At 41.5% G+C, this 14,442-nt stretch overlaps 1 protein-coding gene and 2 long non-coding RNA genes across 7 annotated transcripts in view; 2 read left to right on the top strand and 1 right to left on the bottom strand.

Annotated features, from left to right (window-relative positions):
* The first annotated feature begins 1,727 nt into the window (after positions 1-1,727).
* LOC121669841 lies at positions 1,728-8,146 on the top strand. The gene is made up of 5 exons (XR_006017908.1): positions 1,728-1,792; positions 2,000-2,119; positions 3,843-3,889; positions 5,503-5,662; positions 5,776-8,146. It is a non-coding gene; the product is annotated as an uncharacterized LOC121669841 (long non-coding RNA).
* A 3,633-nt stretch (positions 8,147-11,779) lies between these two features.
* Positions 11,780-13,872, bottom strand: LOC121669782. 2 transcript variants are annotated; one of them, XR_006017893.1, is made up of 2 exons: positions 13,784-13,872; positions 11,780-12,078 (listed from the first exon to the last, which is right to left on the bottom strand). It is a non-coding gene; the product is annotated as an uncharacterized LOC121669782 (long non-coding RNA). The 2 variants fall into 2 exon arrangements; XR_006017892.1 differs by having other exon boundaries at positions 13,648-13,846.
* Positions 13,873-14,189: 317 nt separating this feature from the next.
* Positions 14,190-14,442, top strand: part of ARNT2 (aryl hydrocarbon receptor nuclear translocator 2) — a 99,005-nt gene continuing 98,752 nt past the window's right edge. For 3 of the 4 annotated variants that reach the window (XM_042039233.1, XM_042039234.1, XM_042039229.1), the window contains exon 1: positions 14,191-14,323. In XM_042039233.1, the coding sequence (XP_041895167.1) occupies positions 14,293-14,323 (31 nt within the window). In that variant the 5' untranslated portion in view covers positions 14,191-14,292. Of the gene's footprint in view, positions 14,324-14,442 lie in introns of all 4 variants that reach the window. The other variant, XM_042039230.1, reaches the window with a different exon arrangement.

Raw genomic sequence — 14,442 nt, 5'->3', positions numbered from 1 at the left:
AGGAAGGCTCAGACTGCTCCCAAGAAACTGCCATCCCAGTGGAGGCATTGACAGCCTCCTGAAACCCAGGGGAAGGCCAGGTCTTAAATCATCACAGATTTACAGCTTTGATTTGTTACTCAACAGGATCCTCGCTGGAAGAAACATGGGCTAGGAAAAAGTGAGCCTTGAAGTGTGACTGAAAAAAAGAGATGGTTGTGGCTCTGCAGAGTACCCAGAGAGAGCCTTCTCTGGCACCTGCCCAGGGCATCCAGTGAGGGGGGTAGGGCTGGGGAGTCACCTGTGACTTTGGTACCTCAATACTCAAATGCCCTGAAGCAGCTGTGAGGCTCAGGCACCTTTGCCCACGAAGACAGACATTTGTGCAGGGGCTGCAAACATGGGATTCTCCTCTGCAGCACCAGAGGATGTCAGTTCAGGGGTGTGGGAACTGGGAGCAGCACATCTGGTTTCAGGGCAGTTCGTTGTGTTCTCTCAACAGTGATTTTCAGGATTTCTGCTGCAATTTTGTTTTGTCTCCAGCTCTTGACCCTTTCCCATGAATTCTCTTGTTTTTTTTCTACTCTTCTTCTGCATAACAGGAATTGTGTTTTGTTTTAAAATGTAATTAATTGTTCAAACTCACCACTTTCTTCCTTGGGGAAAAAAGGGATTACAAATAAATAATGAAACACTCTTAATCATCAAAAATGCTCAGCATCTCTCACTGATGTCACTTGGAGTCTTCTCATTGACACTGGTGTCATTTATAGCTGGACAATGGACAGGAAGTTATGCACAATGGTTAAATATACATTTTTTTTAAATCTGTGCCTTGTTGAGAAGTGACATAGAACATGGGAGGCAGAGATAAAGGTTAAATAATTATCTGAATAGATAAAATAATGGTAATATGCTTAAATAGGTAAGAGGAGTTATCAGGAACTTCAAAACAGCTTGCTGAAGATATTTAAGACTAATAATCCACTCAAAAATTTAATTTCAGATTTTGACAGGAAGAACAATATATTGTCCAGGAGACAGCACATGATCAGGAGGGTCTACTTTTATGTTCCTTTACCTCACTAAACACAGCACCTTAATATGTATGAAACAAAAATTTCTTCATTTTGATCTCTACTTTTACTGCAGGACAGAAGGAAGGCTGTCCTATGGAAGGCTGCTCCAATGAAATTCTAAAATATCTTTTCACACAGTTATCTAATACTACTCACACTTACTGAATATCAAGGTAAAAGCGTATTTGTTCTGTCTCCTGACAGTCATTCTCAAAGAAGGTACTCACAGAAAGCAACTGCTTTCATCCACTTACCCTATTTTGACAATCTGGCTCCCTGTTTTATCCCCAGATTGTTCTAACATGATCCACAGGATAGAAACATGGTGTCTCTGTATCTGTCCTTGCCTTTTCTTCTCCCAGCACATATTTCAGTAATCTTGTGTGATAAGTAAATAAATCCAACAACATATATTACTAGTTCTTGCTGTTTTGGGTCTGCTATCCAACATTACTTCATAACCCACTGAGCTTATTAGGGGATTTTTAGAAGGCATTTCTGGAAATGCTGGTCAGATGTAATTCCACTGGACTGTAAAAAATGTTTTTTGACTTTGTGCAGTTCTGTGTCAAAGCCAAATTCATGTCTGGGGAGACATTATTTCCTTCTTTTCCCAGATAAAACAGTGATACAGCAATGCCACTGTCTCTGCATTCCTCATATTTAGGGATCACTGGTTCAGCAAGCTCTTACAACTAACAGGCTGCTATTTGTCTCCAAGAAGCATATGAGAGGTGACATAACCAATGCCAGACTTTACTTTTGTGGATCCAAAACTCCTTTTTCATTACAAATATGAATTAGTGATCAGTCAGAAATCCTTGCACTGGGACTGTATTTACCTTTGCATCTTAGTTCTTTTATTTGCCTTGTCTTCATCCTTTGTACCAAGGGTACAAAAATTGATGTAATATTATCTTTGGGTAATTTGGTTTTCTCAGAACTCCTGGAGGTCCAAAGGAATTGATCCTGAAGATCTACTTGTTCCCATCACTGAGGGACTTGGAGTCTGTCCAGTGCTTCTATGAACTCCATTTCCATCCTGCTGCTTCCATCCACAGGTGAGTGTGGGAGAGCCACACCCCAGCCTGTCACGGTACAGTTTGGCATTTCATCCTTACATTTTCTTTTTAATGAAAGCATTTCACGGCATGGGATTCTGCAAGAACTTGTGCTAACCTGCTTTAAAACTGGTCTGTGAATTCTTCTTAGTTAGCCCTTTAAAATGACAAATCTAAGCAATTTTCTGGGACCTGATTCTTCTACTTAAGCATTTACACCTTGTGTTCAGAGTAATACCTCGATTCCAGTGCTCAGCTGATGGACTAATAAACAGTCCACCCTGCACAATGAAAGCAGTATCTGGGCATTCATTTACATCTGTATGACACTTGTGTAATTTAAATAACCTCCCATGACCCTTGTGTGAATGCTAGTGTTCATGTAATTACCAACAAAAATTATCTTGCCCATAACTGGGTGAACTGTGTATAAATCCTTGATGTCAGGGATAGGATTCTGAAATGTAAGTTATATATAGAAGGAATATAACATGCAGAAGAAATTACTCTTGCCAGAAAAAAAAGATTGATTCACTGAGTTCTATTTAGCTTTTAATTTATAACAAACTTGCCTAATCTCAGTTTCTTTAGCTTCTGTTAAAATATTAATAGCATCATATCAAATACATCCCCTGTGACATTAAAGGGAACAGAAAGCTGAGGCACGCATTAATTGCATTCCAAAATGTGGCATAGACCCAAATAAACCTAATTTAAAGAACCTGAGAACAATGACATTTATGCTTTAATTAGAGCAAATGAAAGCTGTGCTGCCCACTTTTACACAAACAATTTTTCTTGTGGGACTCAGCCTTTCTGGCAAGGAGCACGTTTCCCTGCAGTGTGCCACGTGCCAGGCTTCTTCCAGAGGCAAAACTTGCTTCCTGGAGATGGACAGTGCCAAACCAAAACACAGCAACAATAAGCATTATGAGAACCAAGCAGACAGTCCAGGCAGCCTTGAAGCAAGGCTTTTGCAAAACCACGTTGGACTATCCCAGGAAAACGAAGTAATTTGTTTCTCTTTAAGGAGAACCCATTAAAATGGCCAGATATGTACCAAACCCAACAATAACAGTTTGAGATGATAAATGTTATTTTAATGATCCATATCACTCTGGTATTCTAATCACAGCACACACGTTCAAAATGGAAAACATCCAAATCTGCAAAGAAACATTTGACATGAGATTAAAAAAAACATCCAAAATCAGATAGATTAATAGATCTAATTCACTTCAGAGGTATTCACAAACTGTTATAAAAACCAGATTGGTCATAAGACTCTAAGTTGTTACCATATGCATCTCACAGGTTCTGTGTTATGTTCCTTATGCTGGCAAACTGACTAATGAGTTCAAGACTGCTCCCCAGACAAGAACATGACAATTTGTGTGCTGTGCATTAGAGCACCTCATGCTCTGCAGCGGGATGAAACATAAATTTTGCGGAAGAATTTAGACGTTCTTTCACAATCTGGTCTGGTAAAAAGGAAATTGTGCAGCAGTTTAATACATGTATTTAAAACTGAGAATCTCACCGAATGCAGATGAATGATGTAATGTGTATACTGCGCTTGTATGTACTTCCATTTTCCTTTTTAAATATTTTACAGCTATAGCCACCATCTCAGCATTTCATTATCGTGCAGGTTTTCATATTGGTAATTTCTGTAGACCCTTTGGCTGTTGTCTCAGGTATGTCTGTTGTTTTTCTGCAATAGACAGAGTTTGGAGGCACCTGGGACCATTGGACAAGCAGAGCAGCCAGGTAAACCTGTTGAAAGTAACAGCAATTTAATTGTTTACTCTGAAACCTAATGGCACTAATTAAAAATGTCAATATTGTCAACAATTCAATAACACCACCAATTCCAAATCTAGGCATTTGGAAAGATAGCCAAAATATTATTTTCAAAAAGCTGATCATAAAATAAATTTGCAGTTCCTTAGGGTATTATAGCATCTCTAGGACTTTCCTTGGTATGTGTTTAAAACCCCTAACTTTTAGGTGAGGGGCTGGTGTGGCAGCAATGCATTCAAGTCCAGAAAGCTGTCATGACTTGCTTCATTTAACAGGACAGAAGTATTCGATGCTGACTTTTGAAATTAATGATTTTGAGATGACTGAAATAAAATTTGTAAGTAAAAAAGGCTTCCACCTTTTTGCAAAAACCTTTTTTTGGGTAGGGAAAAAAAAAAAAAAAGGCACCATGTTCCAAAGGAACACTTTGATCAAACTGCAGATTCTGGAAAAAGCTGTTGCACTGAAGAAATGTCATCAACCTCTATCTTGGGGCTCATTCCGGCAATTTAATGAATACAAAAGCTAACACTTGTAATCAAGAAGGACTGGTGATACATTTTTTAAAGGGAAATTAATTTTGGAAAACACTAGAACTCTAACACTGTAGGATGTCTGTGGCATCATGCCAAGTACTTGATATTAGCTGTTAATTGGCACTCAAATTCTCATTCTTTATGTGGGCATGTATGCCTGAAAAGTGATGAACCCAGGGAAGCTCTATGCAGGACTGGATGCTAAAGGAGCCCCTTAAAACCATTCCTACAAATGGTCGCACCTCACTAGCAAGAGGCAGATGTCTAACACCCAAATCCTGGTAGAACAGAAGCTCAGAGTTCATTAATCTTAGGCTGTAACAGCCCCAAGCATTAGCAGAAAGCCCAGGTGGGTAGAGAACATGTTCCTGTGCTCCTCTGGATGAAAATGATGATGAGCTATGCAATGGATGTCAGGCGATTTGGGAGTGAAGCTCCAGCCCCAAGTGATCCCGTGGTGAGGGAAAGACAGGAATTTTCTGAGTGTTATTTCTGCTGCCTGGCAGTGAAGACAGGAATAAATGAGCAGTTACTGATGAGTTCTCCTCTATTTAAATCCTGTGACATGACCCACAGCACCACACTTAAGAATTTAAAAACACTGAATCATGCCATTTAATTGTGGGTACTTGAACCTTCATTTGTCGGCGGCAGAGTTTTGTTTCTGAAAACACAATACAGAAAAGCAGAAAGATGAAAGTTAATTTGTAGATAAAAATGTGGGGTACATATAGTGTGAGTGCCAGAAAAATCATTGGTATTTTAAGAAATTCTTTTTCTTCCCTATTACCTCCATGCTGTTGTAGCACAGAGTCAGCTTTGCATGTGCAGCTTTGTGCTCCAAGTGATGCTTAGATGATTAGTAATAAAACATGACCTTGAATTCCATCACCCACAGACTGGTAATCACACAGCTTATTTCTATTTTGCTATTGCTTTGGGCAGGAGAAAATAGAAGGATTTGCCTTCCTTGTGAATACCTTAACAGCAGGGCTAATCTGATTCCATATGGTAGTAATAGAAGTTCATTTCTTTTTGTTAAAGTATTTGAAAAATGTCTGAAAACAGCACTTGATATTAGTCATGGTCATATGAAAACGTCGTGTCAATATTTTTTCCATGGAAAATACTGCAAGAAAAGATGCATTTTGCAGATTCTGGTCTTCAGGACACATTCCTACTATTCAATCACCTGTGCTCAGGGGTAAGGCAGCGAGAGGTACAACAAATACCCCAAACACATACCGAAGATTGTGTTCATTGGGAATGAGACACAGAGTATTCCATCCTATTTTTAATTACTACCTTTCATTTCAGGAGGAGAATCCCAAAGACCTGATTTGCTGAGGCCTCTTGAAGATTGCAAATTCAGTAAGGTGGCTGAGGGTAAACAGGGGGTTGCGGAACTTAGCCAATCCACATTTTGGCACTGGAAAATGTCTAAACCGTGTACATGTTTCTCATTCCCAGACCTTGGCCATTCCAGAGGTGACTCTACCCACGTGCCTCTGGAACATTCAGCAGCTCTCAGGCAGTCAGATAATGACTGGGAAGTCTTACTGTTCTCCCTGGAAATAATCTGTTTCAGGCAACAGGAGCAGCAGAAGGAAACATTACCCTGATGCTGAGAATGATTAAAGGCAAATTTAGACAAGGACCAGCTGTGTCCAGCACCGTTCCAGGAAGCACTGGGGGAAGTCCCTTCCTGTGATCCCATATTATTGCTTATACCCTGACTAATCCCATTTCACACCGCTCCCACCTGCACTTGCTCAGTGCTCTGCTCTGCCTCCATCGTGCACCCTGCCCATGTAATTGTAACATGGGGGGAAACGTGGGGCCCTGTCCAGACAGAGCTGCAGAACCTTAACATCCTAATTCCCTCCCGGGGCTTGGGAATTAGCATAATCTCTGTGGTCCTCTGTGGCTCTGATGCAGCAAGGGCATTTCTGGAAAATCCTGTTCTCTGATTTTGCCTTCCATCACCGCTCAATATTCTAATTGATAGATGGTAACTTTGAGGTGAAGCACAACGTGCTTAGAATGGGAAATCCCTGACAAAACCTGTAAACATCACATTACAAAAGGGTAGCTCAGGCTCTGAGGAATCAGTCCATAACCCACCATTCTTCTGGTCTTTTTGGCTTTGTCTTTCTGCCTCACACCAATGGGCAGAATAAAATACATCATGAAAGAGGCAGTATGTAAAAAAACTGTGCCCTGCTTACCCTCTACCAACAAAGCTTTAAAGCTATGTCCTTTCCAACTTAGCTGTGAGCATGCAGCCCTGGAGTGAAATCCATGTGTAATCAGGGAAAAATGTTCCTCTGGAGTGGCAGTAAGTGGCTCTTCCAAAAGTGTGAATTGTCCCACGAGCCAAACAGGAGAAGCCCAACATAACATCCCATTCCATTTTGCAATATGGTGACAACTGTGAAACAGCTAACTACTTTTTATTCTTGTTTTCTTAGACCAGGATGAGTGGGAAAGGAAGACACTGATTTTCCAGCTTCCAAATACCCCAAAATTCATTTACCTAATACTGTCTGGAAGCCTTATCCTCAAAACTCTGTGGATGTGAATACTCTGATGTTGTGAATTCAGATGAGATGAACACAGTAAAAATGCATTTCAACCTCTGGATGCCCAGGACATTTAGTGAGAAATTTCCTCACTATTTTGTCCAGTTCAAAGCACACACCTCAGGCATTGCTATTTGCTTGTCTTTTCTTTACAAGCATTCATCTCAGTTGCCTTGCAGTGCTATCTGCACTGTACCATTACTTCCTACCTCAAAAGATGCAGCTACCAAACAGGAATCTGTGTGCCAACTCTATCACTGCACTGCTTAAAATCCTGACAGCCTCCTGTTTGAGGGGAATCAGTACAGGATCCGGCTCGGATAGATAGAAATTAATCAATGTGACATTTTACAATAAATTCAGAGCACTGGGCTAATGCTCAGAGTGGGTTTATTTTGCAAATGAAACCTCCTACTGCATGAATTCTTGTAGTTGCAGTTTGCTGGAAGCTGCAAGAGTACAGCAGAGGGAAGTATAGCTCAGTATTTGCCTTGTCTCTGCCTTCTTTCCTCAATTGTTGCAGAGTTAGTGGACATTGACAGAAACAAAATGCTCAGCCAGGTGGATCTTTGGTCTGATTAGCTGTTACATGTTGGCAACTGTTTTTAATATAAGTACACACTAACACAATCTTATTTTTATATGTTAGCAGATATGGTAAAAGAATTGTGTCATATTCAAGGTGGTCTGGAAGAAGAGATAAGAAAGAAGAATTATCTACGGCTATATATCCAGCTATTCAAGATGGTTGTTCCTTCTTTTTAATGCAAATGCCAGAACCATACAGCATATGGCAAGGGATGCTCCATCACTTCTAAAGCATGCTTTAGCTAATGTAGAAATGACTTATGCTGCATTCCATCATTCAGGGATTAGATTTTTGAACATAATTAAGCATGCACTGCCTGGTCTTTGAGACACAGTTACATGCGTTCAGCTTGTTTTCAGAAATAAAATCAAGTAGCAAGCTACCAAAAATATTTCGTGCAAGCTCTTTGAATAGAAGGGTCTGCTGAAAATTTGCATAATATCTTACTTGTGAAGTGTAAAAACTGTCATAAATCATAATTCAATTTATAAGACAATTAAATGCATGTGTTTCTCTTCTATGGTTCTTGGAAATCATTATCTTGCATAGCTGGAGAAAGTAGGCTAAAGAAAGCAGAGAAGAATTAGAAGAATTAGCATTAGAACAGAGGGCAAATATCAGACAGTCACTTCCTTCACATATTTGTTTTTTCTAGCTGTCCTGAGCTCAACTGAAATAGCACAGCATGCTCCACATTCCTCAGAATTTCTTATTTTGCTTTCTATGTCTCATGGGACTCAGATGGTTTTGCTGCAATTAACTGTGAGAGGTTTTCTGCTATTTTAGTCTCTTTGCAGTTTATGATACTCAGTAAATCTCTCTGATCAGGTAAAGAAAACCCTGTAAAGACGATAGAATATAGTTTATAAAACTTACCAAAACACTCTTCATAAATTCTCATTTCAAACAAGGCAAAGGCATCCCTTAAGTTAGCAGCAGTATTTTTCTAATGTACCATGTTCTTAAAGTATGCTTTTTAAACTGCATTGCCATAAATGTAAACGTGTCCTGGTCCTACCACTGGCTTTATTGTATGTCACAACTTATCAATGTTTTGTTGGTTACAAACAGGTCAAGTCTAGAAATATTGTAAAACTAGAAATCACAAACCAAGGAATGAAACACTTTTTTCAAGATGTGTAGTGTGGACGCTGCATTACTTGAGTCTTTATATTTTACTACACTCATAGACTGTGCAGTAGAGCAGATGGGGCAGCAGGAAGCTGGGAAAATGGCAGTTTGGTGCCACACTGAGCAGTGGGAGAAAAAGGCCCTTTTCCCTGCAAAAGACCAGCTCTGGTTTTACTGCTCATTTTTACTAAACTGGCTGATCTTTTACTCCAGCTAGTACTATAGCACTAGTGAGTAGGGTGATGTCACACAGCGGAAAAATTGTTGAAGAAAAAGCCTTCACCTTATTGCAGCTACGACTGAGGTGCATGTTTGTTTCTGCAGAATTTAGTTTCTTATTTCTGAAGGTCAAAAGAGATAAAGATATTCAGGACTCTCCACTGATGTGGAACTCCATTTCTGTCTCTCCAATCCAACAGGTCTCACTCACGTCGTGCTTTAAATCATTATATCCGAATTAAAATATACCAGCCACACATCCCTTCAGAAGAAAAAGCTTTTACTTCAAAGTGAGATATATGGCATTTGGGAGAAAAAAGCTTGACTTGCATAGTTCTGATCTCAGTTGCTGATTCAGTGCTGTTTCTGGGATGTATCTTTTTGCTCATGTCTTGGGTTTATGTAAGTAGACCGGTATTGTTTATAATATTTTAGTTTTTTACCCATTTGCTTTAGAGAATGGTTTCAGGGATATAATTAGGTATGCACTGTGGAAAGTGTATTCCCAGATGCTTCGTGGTCAGTTCTGCCTGAGGTAACCACCAACAGCCTCTATCAGCTTAATGATGTCTACTGTTGGCAGTGGTTCTGCCAGAGAGTGAGGTTAATGGCAGGAAATAAAATAAAATCTGCTTAGTAAACACTGTAAAGAAAACAGGTTAGGTGTTAATGTGCTTGCACCAGCTATTCCTCTCTGAGGCTTTATTTTCAAGTTTCGTTGTTTAAATTTTGGCTGTTCACATGGGGTTAAATTTATACAAAATTTGAAGAAGCTTGAAATGATAGAGCTGAATTTAAGAGATAAAAGATGTCTGTCAGGTGTTGGGCTCCTAGTCCATGCTTCCACTAGCATAGGAACACTTGTCTGATCTCAGTTACATTTCCTAGGTAAGAGACACCTGCCACACACATTTCACCTTTAGAAGGGTTTCCTCTAATACTCAATGTCATTTTCCCTCAAGGAAAGCCACTGCAGAATTTAACAGCAATAGCTGTAGAGAACATCATAGAAATTACATTTCTATACCTGCAGGACTGAAGAGAGATTAATATAACTTGCACATTCCTATCGAGGTGTTTTATTGCATTTTATAGGAAGAATACAATTTTCTCTTAAATTATATGGGATAGTTTAAAGAACAAGGTTGTAATTTCCTTAACAAATGCTTTTAAGACCTTCCTATGATAGTTCATGTTTTAAATTTCATCATTTTTTCTATAGCTTATTTAGGCAAGTGTGGTCACCCATATGTGACGAAACAAATTAAAAAGGGCACATAATGTTCCAGTTTCAAGTACTTGGATGGATGGGGTTGCTTAATATACATATATCATGCTCTTCCAAACTATCAAAGACCTTTGGATGAATTGGGTACAATATATTAACTCAATTACAATGGAAACACAGATCAAAGAATGTAGCTGGGAGGTCTTATTAAAGTATGAGACTTCATTAAAATGTCACTGGTTTTGATTACACTGGATTAAAGTGTCTGAAATTTCACTTAACTTCTTCATGTTCCCAGAAAAGAAAATTCTACTGGGTAACTGTAAGTTCAAGGTTTCAGATCTTGTTTTTCAGTGTTGTTATTAAAGTGGACTTTTCATAAATTGGTAAAAAACACTAAAGATTTTTTTGAATCCATTTTTGACACTGAATATATAATCTCATTTGCTTCAATTTATTTCCTTTTTTTTTTTTAATGATTTTTGTTTCTGGCTTTTACTCATTCACATCCATCTTGGAAAGACTTCAGTTTTTCAAAGGAAATAATAATTTAAAACCCCCTACTTTTCCTCTATTTAAAAGAAATAAAAACGTTTAGAAATTACTAGTTTAAAGCATGGGATGAACACATAGAAAGGTACAAAGTCCAGTTTTTTGCAACTGGAAGAGCAGTGATGAGCTTTCCAGGGAAAGGCATTAATGGGGAGCAGTTTCAGTGTGCTGATCTATTTCTGCCTCTCCAGCCAAGAAACAGAATACACATGTGTGCTGAGCACTGCTATCAGTGGTAATAGCCCTCTAAATTGGAAGCAATCATTGAAAAGACACCTAACAGACATTCTCTAGTACATAATAACAAGATTGAGATAAAAATCACTTCTCTTAATTCGTTTACTTTCCCGTTGCTACACATGATGTCAACACTTGTTTGTAATTTTATTAAAAAGGTGACGTGCCCGCCTGTTGTGACGCAGGAACAGTGAAACGTTTGCATATTGCTATCTTGCATATCCATCATATTTTGTGCTTGGTATTGATACAGCCCTCTTTAATCTCTCTGCAAGTACCAGGGTAGAGTCTAGCGCTGTCCCTGCTTTTGTTGTGAGGAGCCCCATTCCACAGGAATTAGGCTTTCAAGGTACGTAGCTCAGCAAGAACTTAACAAAACATGAATTCATTCAGTAACTAAATTGATTTCCTGCTTTACTGTGTACGTGTTTCTTAAATTACAGTGCAAGTAAAACACGGAGCGTGCACTTTCTCCATAGCTAGAAAACAATTTTAAGAGCAGCGATGGTTTCTCTCTCCAGTTGCCAGTGTTATGGATCTCCCCACAGATCTGGAAAGGCTCAGGACAAGATAGCAAGGAAGTAGTGTATTTCAGATAAACAGAGAATAATTCCATTAATTTATGGATTGTTTCAGGGGTTCTGAAAGAATCTGCTAATACTGGCTTTTAAGATAGAGAAGATGGGGAGGAGAGAAAATCAATTCATTTCTCAATCTATTTAAGCGAACAAAGAATTGCGTGTGAAACCGAACAGAGCGAGTCAACGAAGCTGACACCAAACAAAAAAAGGAAAGCAGCTTTATTTTGCATAATTGTGTCTGAATCACAGAAGGTTTGACAGAACCTGTTCTATTCTAAGCCCCAAGGTCTTATTTAGGCAGAACACAGTATGAAATACATTGTAATGTGCTTTTTCTGGGCTAATCTAACATCTCACGGGATACCACACAAGGGGACAGCACAGGCACTTGAGTGGTTTTGTTGGTTTATATTCAGTCTTTGCAGGACTCATTCCATCCGTTGAAAGCTATGATAGTGCACCGTCGTATCTCTCAGGGTTTTTGGGGTGGCTTCCTTATCTCTAAAATAGGAACGAAATAAGAAATATTAGTGCTTTTCTGGTAAGGGAGAGATAAAGTTTAACCTCTGAACACTTGTAAAGGTCTTCGGAGGACACTTCAGAAGTGCCTAATGCTATAAATTCTGGTTTTAGAAGGTATTTCTACTATCATTATAGTATCAGGAGCTTGATCTTTTACCCTTTATGCATATATCTCACCTACATAATGGAAGCTCATGGAAAAGCTTTCATGACCAGCATTACCTGGGCAATCTGAACACCAGACTTTGCAGAAACTTAAAGGAATTGAGCTATGACTCTGCAGCAGGGTCAGTCCAAATGTTGCCTTCCTCATAAAATGTGAGGGTCTAGAAAAACTGTGACCAAGATTCCCTCAAATTACGATGTTTTATCTGAACAGAAACAAGTTGCATTTACAAAACTGCTGATATTAACAGTCTAATATTAGCAGGGTAAATGCCTTGAGATAAGAATTAAGATTGCCTGCTGAGCATCCAAAACTCGACAGCATCAGCAGGCACTAAAGCAGTAAGATGCTTAGAAAAACAGCTCCACATCTGATAGGGAAAAGCACAATAAATCAAAGATAAAGTAAACTTTCTAGATAACCAGGGGCGTTTAGTGCCGTTCTGATTAACTCCTCTACAGGAAATGAGTAAACACAGCCTCCATGCTTTCCCCGTCTTTCTGCCAATTTACATCTTAATGGATAAACTGGTTCAGGTTACTCATTTGGCAAAGCAAGGGATTGATTTGCAACTTTTCATTTTGACTGCTCCCATCAACTTCTGCAGGGCTGTTCAGGGCAACTGAGCACAGCCATGGGCAGGCATTTAAAGATTAACAGGACTTTGCAGCATTCCAGGGGGATGACAAAGCCATCAAAATTCATTATTTTTTTTCCAGTATTTCACACACATTACACGTGACTTGCTGCAGTTATCACACCAGTGGCTTTTCAGAAATCTTACAGTTTAATTCTTGGAGTTTTTTTCCCCTCGAAGACCTGAGTTATGAGATTATGAGAAAAATCTCCCATTTCATTGAAAGCGTATTTTTTGTCCTTGTGTTTGTGATCCAAAGCCTTGAAATGTGAGCTGAGTTACAAAGGATCAACTGTTTGATTGTAATTGATAGTGTGAGCCAAACTAAGGTTTTCAGAGGAATATGATACCATTCATATACTCCACCTGGAAGGGCACAGAATGTCTGAATTCCTGGATACTTCTGTACACTTGGTAAGTGTGAACTCATGGGGCTCCATCCCCCCCTTCCACCTCCCAAAATACATTATCACCTCAGGGGAGAAGGGATGTCATTGTCTGGGAACACCACGGATGGCGGTAACATTGTTCTACAGCTCCCTTCGGCATCCCCTCAGCTCTGGGTGGTGGTGACCTGCCCCACAATCTCCCCCCTCGGTTTAGGGGGCAGCTGGCAGCACCCCAACCTTTCCCCTCAATTTAGGGGCTGAGTGACAGCATCCCAACCTTTCCCCTCAGTGCCGGAGGTCACCGACAGCACCCCAATCCTCTCCCTCAACCTAAGGGTGATACACAGCATCCCAACCTTCCCCCTCAGTGCCGGAGGTCACGGACAACACCCCAATCTTCTCCCTCAATCTAAGGTCCCCCTCAGTGCCGGAGGTCACGGACAGCACCCCAATCTTCTCCCTCAATCTAAGGGTGATACACAGCATCCCAACCTTCCCCCTCAGTGCCGGAGGTCACGGACAGCACCCATTCCCCCGCTGCTTTCGGGAGCATCGGGCCGCACCCACCCAGGGCGCCGCGCCCCCACCGCCCGCGGGCCGCGCCGGCTGCCCCTGCCTCAGGGAAGTTCGCGCCCCGGGGCCGCGGGTTCGAGCCCCGACGGGGGCGGCCGCTCCGGGGCCGTGTCGGGAGCCGCTCCCGCCGGTTCTTGCGGGGGGTCCCGGGCGGGCAGCGGCGGCCGCGGGCCCAGCGCACATGTGCGGCCGCCCGGCACATGCTCACTGAGCGCGGCGCATGAGCAGAGGCGGCGCGGGGCCATCGGACATCTTGGGCACGGAGCGGGCAGCGCCGCCGGTCCCGGGGCGGGAGCAGCCGCCGCCCCCGCGCCGCCCGGCCCGCCCGCCCTGGCGCCAGCTGCCTGCCCCCTCCCGCGCCTCCCCCGGGCTGCTCTGAGCATCCCTCCGCCCCTCTTGCATTTGTCTTAATCCTTCTCAGAGACAAGATGGCAACGCCGGCGGCGGTAAACCCTCCCGGTGAGTAGCTGCCGTCTCGCCCCAAGTGGCCCCGCCGCACAACACGCCCCCGCCGCCGCTCCCCCCGCCCGGCCCGGCCCGGCGCAGTCCCCGCAGCGGTCCCGCCGCTCCTCCCGCCG

Source organism: Corvus kubaryi, unplaced genomic scaffold, assembly GCF_017639235.1.
Source record: "Corvus kubaryi isolate FWS band 111438036 unplaced genomic scaffold, C.kubaryi_AGA036_p1.0 37394, whole genome shotgun sequence".
Lineage (NCBI taxonomy): Eukaryota > Metazoa > Chordata > Aves > Passeriformes > Corvidae > Corvus > Corvus kubaryi.
This window is presented reverse-complemented; position numbering and strand designations above follow the sequence as displayed.